The sequence below is a fragment of the Pristis pectinata genome, chromosome 12 (genome assembly GCF_009764475.1).
Source record: "Pristis pectinata isolate sPriPec2 chromosome 12, sPriPec2.1.pri, whole genome shotgun sequence".
Taxonomy (NCBI): Eukaryota; Metazoa; Chordata; class Chondrichthyes; order Rhinopristiformes; family Pristidae; genus Pristis; species Pristis pectinata.
The window spans coordinates 27,183,060-27,199,546 of record NC_067416.1 but is presented as its reverse complement, the minus strand read 5'-3'; the positions used below and the strand labels follow the sequence as shown (position 1 = coordinate 27,199,546).

At 38.2% G+C, this 16,487-nt stretch overlaps 1 protein-coding gene across 2 annotated transcripts in view; it reads right to left on the bottom strand.

Annotated features, from left to right (window-relative positions):
- Positions 1-16,487, bottom strand: part of LOC127576845 (leucine-rich repeat-containing protein 27-like) — a 41,837-nt gene that overhangs the window by 813 nt on the left and 24,537 nt on the right. Inside the window, exons 5-9 of one of the 2 annotated variants that reach the window (XM_052027639.1) lie at positions 13,148-13,340; positions 12,124-12,267; positions 9,896-10,001; positions 8,765-8,895; positions 2,259-2,385 (exon numbers count right to left, since the gene is read on the bottom strand). In XM_052027639.1, the coding sequence (XP_051883599.1) occupies positions 2,259-2,385; positions 8,765-8,895; positions 9,896-10,001; positions 12,124-12,267; positions 13,148-13,340 (701 nt within the window). The remainder of the gene's footprint in view (positions 1-2,258; positions 2,386-8,764; positions 8,896-9,895; positions 10,002-12,123; positions 12,268-13,147; positions 13,341-16,487) is intronic. The other variant, XM_052027640.1, reaches the window with a different exon arrangement.

Sequence of the window (16,487 nt, the reverse complement as noted above, 5' to 3'; positions counted from 1 at the left end):
GGAAACCTATGCGGTCAACGTGAGAATGTGTAATCTCTACAAAGACAATACTGGAATTCAGGATTAAACCTGGGTCACTGGAACTGTGAGGCTGATGCTCTACTAGCTGCAGGATTCTTCTGCCCCCAATAAGTACTTTCCTTTAGGACCTTACCAAATGCCTTTTATTGAAAGCGAGCACAATTAAGGCAAATAGATAGGTCTTGAATGTGGCAGAAATGCTTAAACATGAGCAATATAACCAAAATAAATGACACAAAACTGTAACTAAAGAAACTAATACCCCCATAGGAGGGACACACATCTGGAAGATATTTAATGCATTACTACTCATCATGATTCAGTGAATATGTTATTTAAGGCCTAGAACTTCGATTGTGCAACTCAATGTTCTGAGGAACCACACAATTCAATTTCAATAAAATAAAATCAATCATAATGAAAAATCATAAACTTGATTGTCCACAATGCCCTTACAGCTAATTGGCTGGGCCGTGGAGAACCACTGCTTAGTTGCTGTGCATGCAAAAGCACATTACAGACTTCTACACCTACCCATTGCAGCAGAGATGTTGGGAATGCATTGGAAGTCAGAAACGTACAATTGAATATTCATATTCTCTTTAGACTCACCATCAAGTCCAGGGTATTCTGCAAGTTGTTGAGCTGAGGGGCCAGATATGAAGCATATCTAGCATTGACCCATTCATTTGAATGGGGTTGTTGGCCCATTGTTACTTTATGTAAAAGGTAAGCTTTTTTGTTCAATATTTTTTATTTGATAGGATTTTTATGTTTTTAATTAACTGTAGTTAATTATTAAACATTTTTTTTGAGTGGTTCTAAATGGCTCTGATCATCAGACACATTTGGAAACAGTGAAAATACCTTCTCACAGCAGGCCATCAGGGAAATCCACAGGCAGGGCTTCAGGTTGTGTTACCTGAGGTCTACTTGCTACCCACCCCCTTATTTAGAATGGCTTTGAAGTCATTAGGAGCTGCACAAATGCAAAACATTAGCTTGGCCGCTGGACTGGTGCAGAGAATGACCTGGAGGCACAATCCAATAACAATGTAATATGCTATTTGTTAGCTTCATGAAGTAAGTTAATTTCCTTCTAGTGTGCTAATGAAGAAAACAGCATCCACACATAGATCAGCATTTAATGGTGTGTTACCAAAACCTGGATACCAAATCTGTGGCTTTGGCTCACATATGTGTGACCCCAGGGAACATGGGACACCTTTGAAGCAAAAACAATTCTTCCATTGCCTGTATGGTGTGTGCTTCATCAGAACTGAAAGGGGACCTACCTGAGCAGTTCCTAGTCCAAGAAGTGCAGCACAGGCAGCCCACCTTAAGTGGGCTTTCTTTAATCACCCAACACAGCAACAGTCCCCTTGGGCCCCTCTCCTGCAACTCTTCAACCGCGGCCTCTACCTGCATACATCTGGCCCAACTCTCACCTGAACATCTCACCAACAATTTCCAGGCCGACCCTTTCCTGATTTCTTTACAGTGACTAAATTTCAAAACTTACTGTGCAGAGCTGTGACATGCCCTGGGAGGCACTAAATTAATTTCTCATTTATGTTTCATTATATTTTACATTCATACAACCACAAGGAAATAAATAAAATGATGAAAAAAGCATTTTAGCAGAGGTACATTCACAAATTTAAATTATGCTGACTTTTAAAGGAGTAATATTTAGTAAAACTATGTTTACATATTTGTAACTTGTTATACACAATTTTCCCTGAGTGATCATTGGTAGGGGAATGTTCTAATGTACTTGCGACTTTGTTCTTTGGTTTCAGGAAAAGTTCCCTAACCTTTCCACTACCATGCCCTCTCAAATAGATTGCCCTACTTCCTTCTCCATGTGTGTAGAGATCTCGGTTTCTTCTACTGTGAAAATCAGATTTTCTACCATTGCTGATTTTTATTTATCAAGGTCTTTGAACGATAGATCTTCTGATAATCACTGACATAATTAGTTTCCTTCTTTTTGTCTAAATTTCCACAGTTATTTTTACATTTAATGATGACTTTAAAACTGGCTTGTCTTCCTTTAAAAATAAAATGAAAAATATTTAAATCCTAGATACACTGCAAAAACTACAAATAATACTGTTTTTCATATCATAATTTTAAAATTCATATCAAATATTTTTAATGACATTAATCTTGAATAAAAACTGTAAAGAATGCTAAGTTTACTTCTTGCAAATAGGAGCAGTTGGTCAACCTACAACTTCTAACTCTCTCTTTGCAGCCTCTAATTCTTCTTGTGGTGTTCCCTTTGGTTGTTTTCTTCTGGCTCGCATCAGTTCAATATGCTGCTGGATCCGTAGCTGCAGGTCACGATCTTTAGCAGCTCTACAGAAAGATTATTATGGTTAATTTAAATTTCAAATAATAATTTGTCAAGATTACAATGAGAATCATTAACTGTTTCTCATAATCTGCCTGACCTGCTAAGTGTTTCCAACGTTTTCTGTTTTTATTTCAGATTTCCAGTATACGAAGTTTGTGACTCACTGAGTAAATTACTGAAAAAATGTTTACTAGCTTCATGTATAATGGGTACAACATAAGTTGGCTCACACACTGCCAAAAGTAAAATTGCAGTCATTAACAATGAACCTAGTTGAAAAAATTTTGTTCTAATTAGTGTATCTGTCAAAAGTGTAGGTTTTCACCAATCTGCAGTGAGGATGTTTAATTCCTAAATACCTGAATTCCTTAAGAACATGGTGCAATTGTATTGGACAGCAGTTAGACATGCAGACTTTTACTCTAATATACAATATATTGTCCTGAACACAAAGGCCATTTCTTGGTGGATGTTGATTAAAGATCAAATTGTAGAAAATGCACATAGATTTCCGTAGGACTATTTTTATGTTTAGTGTGCTATTTTTTAGTTAACGCTTCTTACCCATAATTTGATATATTCTTTTCGTTGCTTTTTGTGCAATGAATCTGGTGCTAGTAGTTTGACATCTCTCTTCAGGATATATGATACAGTATGTTTATTGAAGGTAATACCACACAACAATTGTTCCTTTGTATCAAGTATCTGCTGATGGAGTTTGTGCCTCTCATTTATTGTTCTGGGCTTTTGATTAGTATTTTGTCCAGCATGTTCAGGATCCAGAATGCATCTTATGTTAAAAACTGCTTGGTGCAGCAGTATCATGATTCCTAAAGCAGTTTTGTACTGTGGAAAACAGTAGTCAGAATTTAAAGAGAGGAAACACCAGAAACTAAATGGATATCACCTATTTCAATTATAATAAAACCCTGAATTATAATTAAATCTGAACTCTTAGGCAACCCCTTGTGATTGAGGAAGACTTACTGCTATTCCAGTTCTATAGATGAAGTAACAGATGAGGGCAATGGGGGATCTACAGACTCTGCCACAAGTGCTGTACGAAGTGCTTGGTGAGGCAGTTAAATAGATCCCTCTGCCATTTATCCTAGCTTCTGCATGCTCCTAAAGGGACTCAAACTGTTCAGCAGAATCCCAGATGCTCCTTTTCCATTTGAATCAGTCGTGGGCCAGGAGCTATCCTTGAATTATGTCCTCCGTTGACCCGATGGATCTTGAGTGGAATGCCTGTTTTGGTAGTTTGGTATTGGGCACACGAATGATGTGAACAACCCATCAGAGCCTGCAGAGTGTAACCAGAGCCTTGATACTGAGGATGTTGGTCTGGGAGAGGATGCTGACATTAGTTCACTTTTCTTTGCCAATGGATTTGGAAAATTTTACAGAATCATCATTAATGGTATGTCTCCAGTACTCCAAAGTGCCTGCTGTGAGTAGTCCATGTCTCAGAAGCATCCAGGAGGGCAAGGATCATTAGCTTTGTTCCAAATTTGAGGTTTTGATCTTCAAACGCTCATTTCCAGGAAATCTAGAGAGTTGCTGATAACCATGGCATACGATAATTTTTTTCAGCACTGTCAAAACCATCAACATACCTGAGGGCCCATCCTGTTCACTGCTAAGAACAGAATGCAGCTTATCAAGGCTAGAATGGTGAATAGTCCCCCAATGGAAGAAGCACTTTGAAGAACTCCTGAAACATGAGTTTGTTCTTGACATGAGTGTCCTTCACTCCATTCCACAGCAAATTATCCTGTCCATTCTCAGCATCAGCACCATTTGAGAAGTCATCATATAAGTCACAAAATATCCATAAATTCACTCATTACTATTTCCAGGAGAAATGCTTCCAGATCTAAAATTCAGAGTGGTACCGAACGAGACATGTCATAACTATTGCTCCAATACATTTACAATTCTGGCATCTACCCAGCTATGTGGAAAATTGTGCAGGTATATTCACTCTACAAATCCAGTTGGGCAAATTACCACCCAATTGATCTACTGTCGATTATCAATAAGATGATGGAAAGTCTCACTGGTATCTAGCAGCCAAACGTGGACCAATGGGGTGAATTCCAGAAGTGAGGTAAAAATGACTGCCCTTGACATAAAAGCAGCAGTTGTTTGATTTTGGCATTATGGAGATAACACTCCAGTGACTGGTATCATACTCATACAAAGGAAGATGGCTGTGGCTGCTGGAGGTCAATTATCCCAGCTGTAGGACACTGCTGTAGGAATTCCTTACAGCACTGTCCTTGGACTAATCAGCTGTTTCATCAATGACCTTCCTTCCATTATAAGTCAGAAGGAATATTTGCTGATGATTGAATCATGTTCAATTCCATTTGCAACTCCAGAGAAAATGAAGCAATTCACACCAATGTGCAACATGATGTAGACAACATTCAGGCATGGGCTGGGAAGTGTTGAATGATATTTTCCCAGATGCTAGAAAATTACCATGTCCACAAGAAAGTGCCTAACCACCAACTCTTAATATGGAATTAAATATGGAATTAATATGGAATTGCCACCAAAAATGTCCCAGGACTCGCTACTGATTGGAAATACAACTGTACAAGCCACATCAATACAGTGACTACAAGAGCAGGCCAGACTTTGGATATCCTATGGCAAGTGACTCACTACGTGACACTCTAAAACATTTCCACTGTTTACAAGGCAAAATTCAGGAGTGTGATCCACTTGACTGGATCAATACTGAAAGTTAATATCTTTCGGGACAAAGCAACCTACTTGATTACTACCTAAACTTCATTCCATCCACCACCATGTACTGTGGCTACAGTGTATTCTATCTACAAAAATGAACTGCAGTTGCTTACACCTAGGCTACTTTGACAGCACCTCCCAAAACCATAATCTCTCTTGCCATAAAAGACAAAGTTAGCAGATGAAGAACATCTGTAGCTGCAGGTGCCTCTCCAAGTCACACATCAGACTGGCATGGAAATATATTGCCTTTCCTTCAGCTTTGCTAGATCCAAACCCTGGAACTGCCTGCATGATAGCATTTTGGATGTACCTTCACCAGATGAACTGCAGCAGCTGAATCAGATATCTGAACAATCTGCTACATAGTACATTTTGGTTGATTATATATGTGAACATACTGCTTTGTTGCATAAAGATTTTAATATGTACTAGTAAATAGTAGTAAACCAGGTCAGGTTTCAGTTCACTGAAGCTGTATGTTTAACAGGGAAACAAAGTATAACCATACCAGAATTTCAAGCAAGCAAATATTAGTGGTGTTTTTATCTAATATCTATTTATTTTACATGTTCCTCTGCCTTGCTAGTTTAAAAAAACTTGAATATTATTATCTACCCCATGTTTCCTCAGCTTCCGTTTCATTACATGACTCACTTTAATCTTATCTGTTCTCACTAACTGACTATTTGCCGCTCTTTGTTATTAGCTTGCATGCGGTTATCATTTTCTGTAGTTTTATTCTGGCCCACTTCCTAAAGAGTATTTTAAAGAGATTTTCTTTCTTTCTGCCTACATATTTAACACGCCCTGAGAGATACTACCATTTCAACGTTGCATTATTGTCTCTATTTGGGGATGGGAAACCAAACGAAAATATATTTTTTAAAAACAGACTTTTTTACCCTATTTTATGCAATCTGGTTAATTGGTCCTCAAATCTTTCAATTCATTACTCAGAGAGAGCGAGTGGTGGTTTGGATGAAGCTGGTGGGGGAGAGGTGTTGAGGCTCAATTATAGAAAGGATGTGATAGTGCTGGAGAGGGTGCAGAGGAGATTCACAAGGATGTTGCCTGGGATGGTGCATTTCAGTTATGAACAGAGACTGGAGAGGCTAGGTCTGTTTTCCCTGGAGTGGAAGAGGTTAAGAGGGGTCATGATTGAGGTATGAACACAAAACAAAGAACAGTACAGTGCAGGAACAGGCCCTTTGGCACACTATGTCTGCACCAACCATGATGTCAATCTCATATGGCCTGTATCCCTCTATTCCCTGCCTGTTCACGTGTTTAAATGCCTCAGACGTTGCTATCATATCTGCTTCTCTGGCAGCATGTTCCAGGCCCTTGCCACTCTCTGTGTAAAAAAAATTGCCTTGCACATCTCCTCTAAACTTTCCCCCCTTCTTCTTAAACCTATGCCCTCTGGTATTTGACATTTCCAACCTATCTCTGCCTCTCATAATTTCATACACTTCTATCAGGTCACCCCTCAGTCTCTGACGCTCCAGAGAAAACAATCCAAGTTTGTCCAAGCTCTCCTTATAGCTAATACACTCCAGTCCAGGCATCACCCTGGTGAACCTCTGCTGCATGCCTTCCAAAGCTTCCATGTTCTTCCTATAGTGCGGTGACTAGGAATGTACACAAAACTCCAAATATGGCCTAACCAAAGTTTTATATGGCTGCAACATGACTTGCCAACTTTTACACTCAATGCCCTGATCAATGAAGATAAACATTCTGTCTGCCTTCTTTACCATCCAATCCACTTGTGTTGCCACTTTCAGGGAACTATGGACTTGCATCCCAAGATGCCTCTGTATATCAATGTTCCTATTGGTTTTGACATTTACCCTATAATTTCCTCTTGCGTTTGACCTCCCAAAATGCAACACCTCACACTTGTCCAGATTAAATTTCATCTGCCATTCCTCTGACCAAATTTCCAACTGATATATATCTTGCTGTATCATTTGACAAGCTTCCTCATTATCCAGAACTCTACCCATTTTCGTGTGGTCTCCAAATTTACTAATCAGACACCTACAATTCACAAACAATAGAGGTCCTAGCATTGATCCTTGAGGAAAACCACTGGTCATAGAACACCAGTAAGAGAAACACCACCACCCTCTCTCTTCTATGAGCAAGCCAATTTTGTGTCCAACTTACCGACTCATTGTGGATCTCATGTAACTTAATCTTCTGGACCAGCCTATCATGAGGGATCTTGTCAAATGCTTTACTAATGTCCATGTAGACAACATCTACTGTTCTATTTTGTCAATCTGCATCACTTCCTTAAAAATCTCAATCAAATTTGTGAGACAGGACCTCCCCTGCACAGAGCCATGCTGACTTTCTCATTAGAAAGTCCATGCTTTTCTAAATGTAAGTAAGTCCTGTCCCTAAGAATCTTCTCCAGTAATTTCCCTACCACCAATGTAAGGTTCACTGGCCTATAATTTCCTGGTTTGTCCTGGTTACCCTCCTTAAATAAAGTGTGTAAAATTATGAGGGGTATAGATAGAGCAGACTGCAGGAAACTTTTACGTATATCAGAGGTAGATAAAACTAGAAAGCATAGATTTAAGGTAAGGGGTAGGAGAGAGGATCTGAAGTGTACCTATTTCACCCAGGAAGTGTTAAGAACTGGGCAAACACAGCTCAAGAGAGTGGTGGAAACAGAGTTGCTGACAGAACTTAACAAATTTTGAGATGAGCATCTGAATCACCTGAGCATAGAAGGCTATGGGCTAAGTGCTGGAAGATGGGATTAATAGGGATGGGTGCCCACTAGTCAGCATGGAAATGTGGACCAAATGGCCTGTTTCCATGCTGTATGACTCTATGACTAAATTAGTTAGTATTTTACTCAAATGTTAATATTCTTCATAGGTATTTTAAGCATCCATTATAGACCTTCTGTTGCTCATCACCCACTTCTTATCCCAACTATCTGTAACAGTCATTGCAATTGAACCTTTATCCTTCTGACTCAGAATAAAAACTCATCTAAGCTATAAAATTAAATAAACAGTTTTTGAATATACACGTTAAACTAAAATATGCTGTTTTGTAAACCACTGTAACTGAACTCCTCAATAAATGTTGGCTAACAGAACTGTACAATTAGGGACATAAGAGAAGATCATTACCTTACCTATGAATCAGCCACATAATTGTGCTAACTGCACGTCATAATAAGAAATATTGCATTCATTGGTTGCCTGAAGTACAACGGAAGAGAATAGCTGCATATTGTTCAGCATTTTGAGCTCTTGATTTTAGTTGTAGCATTAAGAAGTACTGTGCAGAAGCCTAGACCTTCTATCAAAGCAATTGAATAAGATTAAATAGGTCAATCATTATGTAGTGCAGTATTAATGGTTGCTTTAGAGTAGATCATCCTCTCACGTAATGGTATATGTTTATGTTGGGAAGAACGGAAAGAAGATTTGAGCAAGTTTTTATTGGAAGAGGAGACTTGGGGAAGGAAACAAATTCTTCCAAGTAAAAACCTTTACTTAAACTAACAAAGATTTTTGAACATATTGATTGCTTTCACATTATTGATGCAGAATTCTGCTGATGGAATAAAACTCTTAAAAAATATACCTTACTTCTTCCATTTCCTTTTCAAAATCTATTTTTTGGTTATGTTTGTGGACAGGTATTCTTTTCACATCTGCAACTCTTACTGTGTGGTAGTAATTTGGATCTGTAGCAAATGGTGCATTCTTCACTATCTGTGCACAAAACAACAAATAGCATAATCCGTATACTTTAAATATCCTCTCATGAGTAGCAGTCATTCACGTTCTGTATTTTGCAAATATCATTGGTAGATTATTAAATCATATAGGAAATTTTTACCCACTGGAGGTGGAAGTTTGCTGCAGCACTTTGCCACAGTATAGAAGGGCCATACCAAGCTTTTTGAGCTATTTGATTGATTTATCAACAACCCATGACTCTAATCATCCATAGTTAGAAATTTGGCTTTCATGAACACTTAAATTTGACCTTTAAATAGGAGTGTCCACATATGAATTTTTACAATAAATATTGATATAAAAATCACAGGAATAGGATTTGTGAACAGGGACTGTTACCTGTCAAGGTCTCTGATACATGGAAATATACCGTGCACACCAGGGGTTTATAGAATCGGGTTTATTGTATTTTTTCCTACAAACAATGAGTATTTTGATGGCAACTGTTGTGCTGTTGTTATACTGTCACAGTACATTTCCCTTTTAATAGCACTGACAACCACTGTGTACATTATGAACAGGCCCAGTAGTTTGGCTGTGGTAATAAAGAATGCAGCCACTGTTTACATTGTGTTCAGCAGTGATTATGTGTAATTAATAATGAATATAATGGCTAAAGAGGGCAGAAGTTACAGTGCACTATCAGAAAACAGTCTCTAGATTTTGATCACAAGATCAGAATAAATTATAATAAGTAAACTGAAGTGATGATATCAACTTAATTTTACTTCACCATAAATGGAAAAACATACGCTGTTTATCATAGAATAGGTTTTCCATCTCCTTTCCTGGGTGAAGTACCTAATTTGCTGGGCATCAGCAATGACCCAGAACATTTAACTATTTGTTTTGATTGCTCTTAGAGGATAAACTGAAATACAACAGATTACTTCAGTACTTAATAAAACAGAAATCTTGACAAATGATAAATTTATTCGAAAGAAAAAGTTTAAACATATCTGTAAACAAGTACCATGTTCTTTTCTGATGGATGTGGAGACCTTTGCTTTCTTTCTCTTTCTTTCTTTTCTTGCATTAACTTAGCCTGATCTCTCCAATTCTTTAATGCTTTATGGTCTCTGCAAATATGTAAAAATCTATTTATTTCTGTTAATGATTTAAATAGATAAAGCTAAAAAAACTTTAACTCTGGTCATAAATGATATTGAACCAAAAATGTGAACATGCATTATAATTTAATATCATAAACCACTGTCATGGAACCAAATGAAAGCTTAATTTAAATTACAATGGAAATAGACTTGACCCATAATATTCTATTCTGTAATGAACAAAAGTACAGAGCTGAATATTGCAAGGACCAAAATCAATAAACATTTTTATACATAACATTTAGGTCAAAGGAAATTTCAAAATCTTCAATTAACAATAACTGAAAATTATAAGACATTTGGGTTCAGTTTGGGTTCCGCCAAAGTCACTCAGCTCCCGACCTCATTACAGCCTTGGTCCAAATATGGATAGAAGAGCTAAACTCCAGGAGGTGAAGTGAGAATAACTGTCCTTACATCAATGCAGCATTTGACTGAGCATGTCATCAAGGAGCTCTGGTTAAACTGAAGTCAATGGGGATCAGGGGAAAACCCTCCACTGGTTGGAATCATGCCTAGCACAAAGGAAGATGGTTGTGGTGGTTAGAGGTCAATCATCTCAGCCACAGGACACCTCTGCAGGAGTTTCTCAGGACAGTGTCCCAGGCACAACCATCTTCAGCTGCTTCATCAATGACCTTCCTTCAATAAGTAAGGATGTTTGATGATGATTGCACAATGTTCAGCACCATTTGTGACTCCTCAATTAATGAAGTAGTCCACATCCAAATACAACAACACTTGGACATTATCCAGGCCTGGGCTGATAGGTGGCAAGTAACATTTGCACCACACATGTGCCAGCCAATTGATGATATCCAACAAGAGAAAATCCAGCTATCACCCACTGACATTCAATGGCATTGCCACCACTAATTCCCCCACTATCAATATCCTGGGGGTTACCATTAACCAGAAACTGAACAGGAGTAGCCATATACATCATGTGGCTACAAGAACAGGTCAGATGTAGGAATTGTGTGGTGAGTATCTCGCTTCTTAACTTGCCAAAGCCTGTCCACCATTTACAAGGCTCAAGTCAGGAGTGTGATGGCCCACTTGCCTGGATGAGTACAGCTTCAACAACACTTAGAAGCTCAACATCATATAGGCCACAGCAGCCCACTTCATAGGCACCCCATCCAAAACCATTGTCTCATCCCATCATCGAAGCACAATAACATCAGTTTGTACTATCTACAGCATGCAAGACATCACCTTGCAAATTCATGACTTCTAGCAGCATGGGAACACAACTACCTGGAAGTTGCCCTCCAAGCCACATACCATCCAGACTTGGAAATATATCGCCGGTCCTTCATTGTCGCTGGGTCAAAATCCTGGAACTCTCTCCCTAACAGCATTATGGATATACCCATGCCTCATGGACTGCAGCGGTTCAAGAACGAAGCTCACTACCACTTTCTCAAAGGCAATTAGGGATGGGCAGTTAAATGTTGAAAGCCAACATTCCGTGACTAAATAAAAAAATATTTACATAAATAATGAATTCCAAAGATTATTACAGAACTTTTAAATGGAATTACTGTAATCAATGAGTTAACTAAAAGATCTGACATGGGCATACTTAAAATGTTTTAAATTTGATTTCCAATTAATGTCTTTTTTGAATTCATTATGTTGACGTAATCATCTGAAAATCTTGATAAGGGTTCTATTATATATCCAGTTTCTGTCGTGTTGCATCGACATGGTTCATTAAGGGGCAGAATCTACAGTCAGTAGTGAGTTACCCACACTTGCTGTGTGTGACCTTAGAATAAAGTCCAGATGTATCTTTTGTATCCTCCCAGCTGGGACTTCCCGAACTTACTGGGAGGAATCTTAGGAATCCTTCATGGCGAAGCCACATTCAGTGGAAGAGGTACTGCATGGTAATGGGTCACATGGGACAGACAAAACAAGTCCTGCAAGTGTACTTTCCTCCTCAAGGTTAATTTATTCCTTCAGATTGGATTCCATCCAGTATTGGGACTGGACACACCCTTACACACTCTTAGGAAAATCCTTATGAGGTTGTGCATCCTGCACTGGAATGTTGCTGTGGACAAAGAAATATTGTACTCACAGTTTTCTCTGTTCAATATATGCCTGCTTTTCTTTGAGCTCCTTCAGTGCAGCTAGCCTAAGATCTTTCTTTCTCTTTACCTGAATGGATACGTCATAAGCTTTTGACTCTGGAAATATTGCATTTGGATTAGAACCTTCCTTTCTGAAAAACATAATAAAAGATTATATGTTTACATCAGAAATAATAAATGACATAAACTTCCAAAAGAAAGGAAAGCAGGAACAGATGTAGACCATTCTATCCCTTGAGCTTGTTCCACCAATTCAATGAGATCAGAGTTGATGTGTATCTAAATGCCATCTGCCCAATTTGGTTAAATATCCTTTAATACCCTTACTTTGCAAAGGTTTATCATTCTCAATTTTGAAACTTTCTATTGACCTAACAGTAGTAGTATTTCAGGGGAGGGTGTTCTAGATTTCTATTACCCCTGGTGTGGAAAATTATTTTCTGACATTGCCCTGATTGATCAACATGGTGTTTAATAAAGATTAATGCTGTTCAAATGTGGCTCTTTGGGATGTCAAGTCAACCAAAAAAAATGGGCCTTCATGTGAGTTTACCTTCTTAATTTATGACACAGGAGGTGCCCATTTAGCCCATTCTGTCTCCCAACAGAGCAATCCCTGCAATTTCATCAGTTCCAGTTCCCCTCTCCTATTTTCCTACAGCCCTAAAACTTATTCTCTCTCACATTCCCATCAATCACCCCCTTTTGATTCTTTTTTCCACTTACCTACTTTAAGGAGAAATTTAGAGTAGTCAATTTAATCTACCAGCAGGCTTTTGGGTTGGAGGAGGAAATTTGGAAACACAGTCATGGGAAGTATTTCAAAATTTCACATAAACAGCACCTGAGATCAGGATCAAACCCTGGCATTTGAAGCCATGAGGCAGCAATGCTGACAGTCGTGCCACTGTGCAGTCTTCATGCTGCTATTCATGATAAAGGAGGAATTTCATGCCTGCTCTTTGAATGGACTGAGTTGTCCAGGACAGTTATGTTGGTGTTTTCATTTACCTCAGAATGCTGGGCACATTTGATAGGAAACCTGCACCCCAGACTTTCCTAGACTGGAGAAATCCTTCTCTTCTCTCTTCTTGTGCTAGTTTCTGTTTCAACGTTTTGAATTGTTGCCGCTCATTCTCATCAGAGAAGTCTAAACTTGATTCCGTTAGTGCATTCAGCTGCAGTTTTTCTATCACTGGCATTTCTGAAAAAGGCAAAAGAACAGCTTATTAAATTTTAATAACATGCAATGTAATATCTGAAGTGAAACAGCATTGAAGTAAGCAGAAATGAATTCTAAAATCTAAAAGAAACATTTTGTATAAATGGCAGAAAGAAAGCAGTTTTTAAACTTGCTGGAACAAAAACAGTATTATTAGTATATATAACTTGATAGAAGCACAAATATAAAAGCATTGCCTACTTAAGGCAATCAAGTGATATGGGGATAAGTCCAGGAGTGAATTGTGTAGATCTTTCATCTTAATGACATATCAGTCTCAAGCAACTGAAAAAGAAAAAAAAACTGGACAAAGTACAGCCTTGCTACCCAAGTGTTAAAGCTTCTTCTCTTATTCAGAAATATCTCTGGGTTAAGGATGACTCACTTTCCACTCCAGGTCTGTGAAGCAGTAGGTAGGTGTCTGTACAACAATTCTTTTAAAATTGATTGGCCGTTGCTCATCATCTACCACAGGCTCTACACAGATTGAAGTCTTGGTCAATGGCAAGAAGGATCAAGACAATATGAAATCATACTTTGTTGAACAGACTCAGTACATACACTTATGGGGACACAGATTGCAAGCATTCACAGATGAATTCTGATCTCAGACACACACACTCTTGTCCACAACTTCTTCCTTGGTCTTCCTTCACTAATCTTCAAGAACACAAGAAATGGTAGCAGGAGTAGGCCATCTGGACCTTCAAGCCTGACCCGCAATTCAATAAGATTATGGCTGATCTGGCCATGGACTCAGATCCACCTACCTGCCTTTTCCCCAGAACCCTTAATTCCCCTACTATGAAAAAATCTATCTAACCGTGTCTTAAATATATTTAATGAGGTAGCCTCTACTGCTTCACAGGGCAGAGAATTCCACAGATTCACTACGCTTTGGGAAAAGCAGTTTCTCCTCATTTCCGTCCTAAATCTATTCCACCGAATCTTGAGGCTATGTCCCTTAGTTCTAGTCTCACCTGCATCTATCTTATCTACCCCTTTCATAATTTTATATGTTTCTATAAGATCCCCTCTCATTCTTCTGAATTCCAGCGAGTATAGTCCCAGGCGACTCAATCTCTTCTCAATCATCTACCGTCTTTAGTTCCTCCTTCCTTTAACTGCCTCCTTTTGATCTCCTCTCTTCTTCCATTCTGTTCCCTTCCTTTCACTCACCACTTCTTTCTTCTCCTGAAGGATAAATATTATGCAGGCATGGTTGGACAGTGAACTTGATTTTAATAAGATAAATGGTAGTCTGCATTTCACTGGCAGTGGGGAAGAGGAGAAAGATCTGCTCTATAATAAGAGGTAAACTTAAGATTCTGTGAATTGAACTAGCTCTGTGGCAAAGTAGCACATCAGGTTTTTAAAAATACTTCTTTCCTCTTTCCGATTATTGCATCTTTAAGAGTTTTGCAACAGTTGGCTCCTGCTGGAGGCTTCCTCCACATTGAAATGTTTGGGTTATCATAAGTTTCTCAGCTGACATCATAGCTATGGAAATAAGGCTCAACCTGTAAAATGACATAGCACTAGTTGATATTTAGAAAAGTGACTTTCAAATCTGATAAGAAAACATACAAAGATAATTATTCACCCAAGCAAAACTGTCAACAGTGTTCTGAACAACTCTTGGGATTTAGATATCATGGGAAATCAGAAAATAGCAGGTGCAGGCCATTTGGACCTTCTAGCCTGCTCTACCATTCAATATGATCATAGCTGATCATCTAGCTCAATAACATTTCCTACTCTCTCTCCATGCTCTTTGATGCCTTTTGTGCCTATAAATTTATCTATCTCCTTCTTATGTATATTCAGCAACTCAACCTCTGCAGATTCCACAAGCTCTCTATCCTCTGGGTGAAGAAATTTCTCCTCGTCCTTATTTCATTCCTAAATCTCTTGTCCTGTGATCTGAGACAGTCACCCCATCCATGGGAAGCAGCCTTCCTGCATCTGGTCTGGCTAATCCTGTGAGAATTTTCTAAGTTTCAATTAGATCCTCTCTTTCCTCTAAACTCTAGCAAACACAAACCTAATTAACCCAATCAGTCGTCACGTGACAATGCTACCTTCTTTAAAACCAGGCTGATGAACTGTTTTGCACACCAAGGCATGTAAATCCCTCCATAAGGTGGCCAAAACTGCATATAATCCTATCTTAAGGTGTGGTCTCACCAAGGCCTTATGTAATTGTAGCACATAATAAATACACATGTTTGTAAGAAACGCTTATAAGGTTCCCATCTCACTACATGAATGATAAATTTGTAAAGCCTAACGAAGTCTTAACTCCACGTATTGTACAAGTTAATTTCCAGTGTATTGCACAAATATTTTGCATTTTAAAATAATTAGATTTTAACTTTTAAAAGTTGTGAAAATGTGTTAATTATTAATAATCAAAGTGTCAAATTCAAAATAATTCTTTTTTGTAAGTTGCAGTTTTATTTTTAAATAAAAAGGATTCAAGGCAGATCTATTACTATGTAACTGTGTTTTAATAATGAGTGCCATATCCTGTGTTTACTTCTTATTATCTAGATGGATCAGATACCAGTGCTGTGATTATCTTTCCAGTATGAGCATGTGCTTCAAAAACTCCATCAAAAATCTATCTTTCTCATTGTGGCCTCTCTCCAAGGTTGTTATGCTCCCAAATACTTGTTCCAGAAGAAATCTGTAAATGTGGGAGATGTGAAAAATAATGGGTAATATCTCCATTTTAATCTGTGCGTTATTTCTTTCACTATTATATATGTTACCACTGCACCCACCCCAAAAGTCAGAGGGGTCAAATGAGAACCTTAAAGTCCTCTTGATGTTAAAATAATTATATTTATTATAAAAAATATTTATTCAAGCTAGCCGTATACCTCTGCAGTTCTCTACCCCATTTCCAAGGTTCATCCTTCCATGGTAGCTTGTTAAGAGGAGTTAAGGCGAGATGTGAATAAAAAAAATGTTATGTAGTGAAGCATGCCAAGAAACATATAGAGATCTGTTTAATCATTTAGACTCCTTCACATTTACTACTGCTGCCATTTTTTCCTCCATCAGTGTTAACTCATCGTTATCCACCTTAAGATGCTAGGTTGCATGAAAACACATAGTCTATTC